A 6984-nucleotide genomic window follows, 5' to 3' on the forward strand; every position below is an offset into this window, starting at 1 on the left:
TCTTCTCTCTCTCCTCACATCTCTCTCACCTCACTTTTCTCTCTCTCCTCCAGAATTTCCCCGCCCGCCCGCGCCGGTCGTCCTCCGCCATTCCGCCGCCGACGCCGAAGTCCTCGTCCGTTGTCGTTCCACCTCTTCCTCCACCGTCCTCCATCCTCGTCCGCCGCGCGTTCTCCTCGGCCGGTCTGCTTCATTTATACGGTATGTATATATATATATATATATATATATATATATATATATATATTAGGTATAAATATTTAAATTAGTTATATTTACATAAATATTTACGTAAATATTTAAATTAGTTATAAATATTTATATAAGGTATAAATATTTAAATTAGGTATAAATATTTATGTAAATTAGAGATATAATTATTCATATATATAAATATAATTTAGGATTAGATTATAAATATTAGAGATATAAAAATTTACATGAAATGGATTAGAGATATAAATATAAATATTAGGAGTAGAGATTAATTATGAAATGGAATTTTGTTAGGATTAGTAGATTAGTTTAACGAAAATTAATTAGTTTCATAATTAAAATTAATTAGGGAAAATTATGTAAAAATGAATAAAAATTGAAATTGTAATTAATTTTGTTAAAGTTTGTTATGGATTATGTATTTTGTTAAAGTTGGTTATGGATCATATTTACTAAATATTTACTCTGCGTTTTTTTTATTATTTTGATAGCGTAAATAGATTTACGTGGCTATTTACAAAAAATTAACAAAATGTTTGCTATTTCAAAATTTCTAACGTTTCGTACGGTTAGATAGTCACTGAAGTTGATGATTACTTAGAGTCCAAGTTATGTGTGAGACTTAATTTGTAACTTTGTATAGGCCCTATTGTGGTTTTCTTTATTTGTTTTACATGTACGACGTCGTTCAGTTAAGTAGTGGTGTTAGTTTATTTTGTTATTACTGTTGTGTGTACTCTTTGTATATATATTGTTCAAATGATGTTGTAGTTACCTAACCAATTTCAAACTTGATTTTCATCAATTAGCTAACGTTTCGTTTATTTTTGTAAATTTAGCCATTTATCAAAATTAATGTCTAAAATACTAGAACAATCATGTAAAATACTACTTAATTAATGAGGCCACATCACTATATGTAGTTAGATTTAAACATGCTTAAAACGTTGGTTACATTACAAATCTAACGTTTCAAATGACATAGTCCATGTGATTTTTCTTGTTCAAGCTCATTTGAACAATTGTACCAATCAATGCACATAGATTCTTTTTCTCTCATTCGTCTTTTCCTTCTTCATCGTTTCTTCTTCATAGAAGCTCAAACGTAGAAATAACACATGGTCAGCTCAAACGTAAAAATGCCACATGGTCAGCTCAACATTTGAACATTTGTACCAATCAATACACAGAGATTCTTTTTCTCTCATTCGTCAACAATTCTAAGTTGTACTTCTAAGTTGCTGCTATCCGGCACAAAGTCAAACAAGTTTAAAATAGTTTCTGACTCAACTACAAATAAAATAACATATCACACATTTATCGTCACATGTCGGATGTAATATTTATATGCAAGTTGGAAGAATTGGTTTACTTCTCATGACGAGAGGTTAGTCAAAATCCTTGCTTCTTCTACTAGATTTTAAATGCTTGTTTGTTTATGGATAAATGATATTTTTGATCCCTCATCTTTGACCACTTTAACAAGTTACACCCCGAACGAAAAAAACTGTTTTATCAATCCTTTATGATGGTCACTTTTTCACTTTCAGTCCTTCTGTTAGCATTGTTGTTAAAATTGACTGAAAATTCTCACGTGTAGAACAAAAATTTTTTTTATCAGAATACCCTTAACTATTGTGTACATTCTACCAGAAATTATCGAGCAACGACGAACAGTCTACCTCTATCTCCGTCGTTGACTCCGAAGCCGGCGGCGAGAGCTGCTCTGATCGGAAGGCAGTGCTCTGTTTTCCAATTCACGATTGTGTACATTCTCTATTTGCAGAAGCTGAGAAAAGCAATATAGATGGAGTACTCGACAGGAAGAGATTTTCTGTTCTGCAATTTGTGTGGGACGATGCTCGCTTTGGCCTCCAAACACAGTGCTCAGTGTCCCTTCTGCAAGAACAAGCTTAACCTCAAAGGTAAGTTAATTTGTCAATACTAATTTAGTCTTGTCTTTTTTCGTTCTTTCTTTCATTTCTGGTGTTGATTTCATCAGAGTAGTAGTTATCTTCATTTGAATGTTATATATCGTCTAAGCCTCTCTCACTCGTAGTAGTAGATCACATGCTCTCGTGAGAGATTTTTGAATTAGATGGCCATGAAACTTGAAATGAATTTTGAGATGTTCCTCTCGACTTGTGTGAAAAGGTCAAATTTTGGGTCGGAACACAACCTAATTCTTGTGAGATTCGGCTTCCTTGGTGCTCTCTCTCTCTCTCTATCCCGGTGTCTTTTTCTCGGCGGCGGTCCTTGGTGGCTCGCGGCGGCCGTTTTCCCTCAGCCACGGCGCGCGCTCGAGATGGGTTTCGGGTCTCGGTGACACGCGTTCTGATACCGAAGACGCTGAGGATCGACGACCCGGCTGAGGCGGCGAAGAGCTCGATTTGGGCCACGCTCGGGATCAGGAATGCAAATCCCGCGGCCATGTCGACGGAGAAGCAACGCGAGAGATAGAAGAAGAAGAAGAAGAAAAAAGAAGAAGATATTTTTCTTTTTCTTAACTATTATTTTTTATTTATTTTTTTAATTGTAATATGATTTGTTTTTAATTTATTATTAAATTACGATTTTGTCCTCATTTAAAAAGCACATGATAAGCACATGATCCATTTTTCATCCGTTTTGACGGTTTTTTTAACAGAAGGACTGAAAGTGAAAAAGTGACTATCATAAAGGACTGATAAAGCAGTTTTTTTCGTTCGGGGTGCAACTTTTAAAGTGGTTAAAAATGAGAGACCAAAAATGTCATTTATTCTTTGTTTATTTGTCAAATGAATAAAGGACTAATATTACAACCCAGCTAATTTATTTTAAGAGATTATCAATATTTATATTTGCTAAAGTTCTTCGATGGTTTAATTTCCCTGTTAAATTCTACTCAAATTAAAAAAAAAAATGAAAAAACAAAAATTCCCTGTTTTTTTTTTTTTTTCAGTCAATGGACCAGATTTCTAATCTAAATTGTACTTTGTATAATCTTTTATTACTTCTAGGCCATATTGTCTACCACACTACACCATTATTGTTGAAAAAAAAAACACAATTAACATTTAATAGATAAGAAGAAAAAAAAAGTAAAAAGAAAAAAATTTACATTTAAGTGTCTGAGAGGCACCTATGCAAAGTTTTTATAATTTATACGGAATACAACAAGCAACATACATAATAATATACCAATCTCAGTCAGGCTGGTTGTGAAACGTTATGAAGACAAGCTTAACCAACCAATAACTCCAAACAATATTTTACAGTGTTAAAAGAAGAATTAAAACATAAGTTACATGAAAAAGGCAGTGTAAGTTTCTTCCAAATTAGCTTCTTAAGACCACCAAGTATCAACGAATCATATAGACGATGGAGTTGGAGTGATAGTTGGGACACCGTCAACAGAAGAAGATCGTATCTGTGTGTCTCGGCCTACTTCATTTCGACTGTTTTCTGTTTTCCCTGTCAATTTAATTTTATAACCCATCATATAAGCTCAACTTGTGTAAAGCTATCTTACTGAGTTTTGTAAAAAAAAAAAAAAAAAAAGAAGTAATACCTTTAGAGAAGCAGTATTTCCGTAGAATGTAGAATAATGCGTAGGCTAGACCAAGAAGACCCAGAGAAGTAACTACACTCACAATCATAACCCATTTTCGGTGGTTTCTCCTTGAAGCTCCTAGAACAACAAAAGATGGCGATGGAACAGATAAAAAAGAAAGAATAAAAAAAGAAGAAGTACAACGGTTAATGTATACGGAAGCTTGATATACCTCTATCCTTGCGCTTGTAAAAGTATTCCTCGTTGTAAATATATGGAACGTCCAAGGCATGTCCATCTGAGAACTTGCAGGAAGATCCATCGGGCATCGTAGAAGCATAAGCCCAACAAGAGCAGTTATTCCGACATTCCTCTTTGCAGTCACTCAGACTCATATTGACGTTCTCTGAATAAGACCACGTATTCATTAGTGCGAATACGAGCTCGAATTCATCCCCGGCGCTGCAATTTGACGCCTTCTGCTCTATACAACCTTCTGAGTTTTTTCTCTTTTTTACATCGTCGCACGTCACTGCAGGAACAAACACCGTACTGTGGGAATATCCGTAAAAGAAGCGGATATTTCCGGTGGAATTGATCTCGATGAACGAATAAGAACCAGAATCAATCAACTTCCAGGAAAAGTAGCTTTCGTTTTCGTTCGAGATGTAGCTGAACTGCATATTGACATAGATCTGGGTATCAAAAGGGAATGACATCTGATCCTTGTTTTTCCACGTCAGGCTTCGCCAGTATGGAGTCCCTCTTCGCCGGACTTCGAGCTGTTTCGTGCTGTTTGGGTCGACGCCAAATGTGAACGCTCCGGGAGACGGATCTCCCGGGCTGAGCCACGACGTGGGGATATGTTTCCGAGGCTGAGTTTGATTCTTCAAGTCAAACAAACGGATCTTCATCCCCGGGAGAATCGTGTCCGTCGGATGATCGAAACTCTGCCACACGACCTTTCGACCGGCTTTCAGGACCAGATTTCCCGAGTCGAGAAGAACGAGAGTCGTATTCGGATATATTGCAGTTTGTCCGGAATTGATGGTGATAGAGGCTCCTCGTTCGTCGCTGATCACCAAGAACCCGTCTCGGGTGAAATTCAGATATCCCGAGGTGTCGTTCAGTGGATTTTCTCTGTTCGCCACCCAAACCATCTTCTGATCATATAAGTCCATGCATCGAACAGTCAGATAGCGGTTGCTCGAGTAAAGAGAGTTGAAGAATCCAAACCGGAAGATTTGGTTTGGAGACTCCAATACTTGCCAGTCTTTGAGGAGTTGACCGGCATTTAGAGTGTTTGTTGCACTTGAAACATGGATCAACTGAAACAGCCAAACCAAGGACAAGCAAGAAAGAAGAGCCAATTGGCTAATTATGATTCTCATCTTTGGAAATGTTTGGGATCCCTAAAACATGAGGTGATTCTATTACATATATACATACATACATGGGTTTGTTTCCTGGGAATTTCCTGCTCTAAACTATTTCACAACTGGAAAACTATGGAGCTGTCAGATCAAGTAGCACTACAAGTTGCTACTATATATGTTATACAGAAAGTCAAAAGATTTACAAAATAACGTCTCTAAATAATGTAACTTAAGAGTCACGTTTTCTGTTAATCAGTAATCACATGTGCAATATGATGTTTATATGCAATTTGGAAGAATTGGTTGACTTCCAATCTCAAATAATAATAAAAAATCAACTTGCTCGAATGTCTCAAAGAATTGGTTGATATATATATTGTCCAATCATGTATTGATTTTCCATTTCGTTTGTGTTTATGATTTTAGATTAATAGTCGTGTCGCTGTTATGAAGCATAGACACCGCATCCAACGCGGTGGGTCTGGTCTATTCGAACACATCTCTCGAACTCAGTTTATTTAACATGCTTTGACCAATGTTGGTTAAACAAGCTCTTGAGCTTTTTTCTTCTTTCCACAAATTTCAAGCCTAAACATGGAAGGCTAGTTTAATGTTGATAACAGTTACAAATCAAAAGGATTGTTACTTAAATATCTGTTTGTATCAATCAAGTTCCCGCGGTGATTTCACAATTATCATCGAGTATTATTTAATTCTCATTTTGAATGACATTTTATATTCTAGTTTCTGATTAACATCTGCCAAAACATCTTGCACCGAACAGTTATGTTTTATTGACATTTACGTATTTTTACTACTGGTTTTATTTTTCATAAACTCTGAATTTGTTTCTATATTTATTACCTCACAATAGCTAGAAACTCAAGTTGAGATATATTTTGATCATTTCAATAGTAGAATTATTATTATTATTTATTTATTTTTAGAGCGAATATTGTGTGTGTATGAAGACAGAGCATTTCAATGTTTTTAATTTTCAGTCTTAACACAAAATAGAGAATTGCTTAGTGGCGCTATAAGGTGCTACTACGTCGTTCAGAAAGTCAAACAATTGTACAATATTTGACTATATGACTTAAATTACAAATATTCTACGAATAATAATGCAACGGACACATTACCTTTTTCATCAACAATATTAAGAATCTATTCTCTAGAGTAAGTTGTTTAATTGTGACAAAAATAATGAGCAATGTTCTTGTTATAACCATGGGAAGCATAGTTACCAGCAGCAGAACTACTATTCACGCCCGCACCGACAAAAGCATCGCAATTATTATGAGAACCGAGCTCAAGAAATCTAGACTTTTAAACTTTTTAGTTTTAACAATTGTTAGAGAACTAGACAAGCTCAAGCTGAAAAAAAAAAAATTGTTAGCTCACTATAGAATATAAAATATTTACCATTTTTAAGAAAATAAAAATTGTCCAATGCGATTATTTTGCTATTTTTTTGCAAAAGAAAATAAAAGGCACATAGAAGGAAACAAACTTTGGAAAAAAGACATAATCAATAATTTATTTGCTTCGGGTTTCCAACCATATAAACTGCAAATATCTTTTATATGAACGATATTTAGTGCATGGGTTACAAGAAAAAGCAGTGCATGGTTTCCAAATTATTTCTTGCGACCCGATTCTCAAAGAATCATATAAGCAATGAAATTTATAGTGCTATCCAGCGTATGTGGTTGAAATAGTGACAGTGTTTACAGAGGTAGAGCTTGAACTCTGTAGATGATCCGCTGGAAGAGCAGAGAAATAATTTGATTGTCTAAGTTCCGGAAGATTACCGGCATCACTTCCGAGAAGCATAGACGTGACATCAGCCATGTTTGG

The 6984-nt window shown here is 35.3% G+C and overlaps 1 protein-coding gene across 1 annotated transcript; it reads right to left on the reverse strand.

Moving 5' to 3' along the window:
• Window positions 1–3517: 3517 nt before the first annotated feature.
• Window positions 3518–4230, reverse strand: LOC149398211 (uncharacterized). Its single transcript, XM_089614754.1, has 3 exons — window positions 3981–4230; window positions 3767–3886; window positions 3518–3669 (listed from the first exon to the last, which is right to left on the reverse strand). The coding sequence occupies exons 1-3, from the start codon at window positions 4174–4176 to the stop codon at window positions 3566–3568; spliced, it is 420 nt and encodes a 139-aa protein (XP_089470880.1). The 5' UTR covers window positions 4177–4230; the 3' UTR covers window positions 3518–3565.
• Between the last annotated feature and the right edge of the window lie 2754 nt (window positions 4231–6984).

This window comes from Urtica dioica, chromosome 5 (genome assembly GCF_054948205.1).
Source record: "Urtica dioica subsp. dioica isolate 48M chromosome 5, U.dioica_male_clone48M_v1_H2, whole genome shotgun sequence".
Taxonomy (NCBI): Eukaryota; Viridiplantae; Streptophyta; class Magnoliopsida; order Rosales; family Urticaceae; genus Urtica; species Urtica dioica.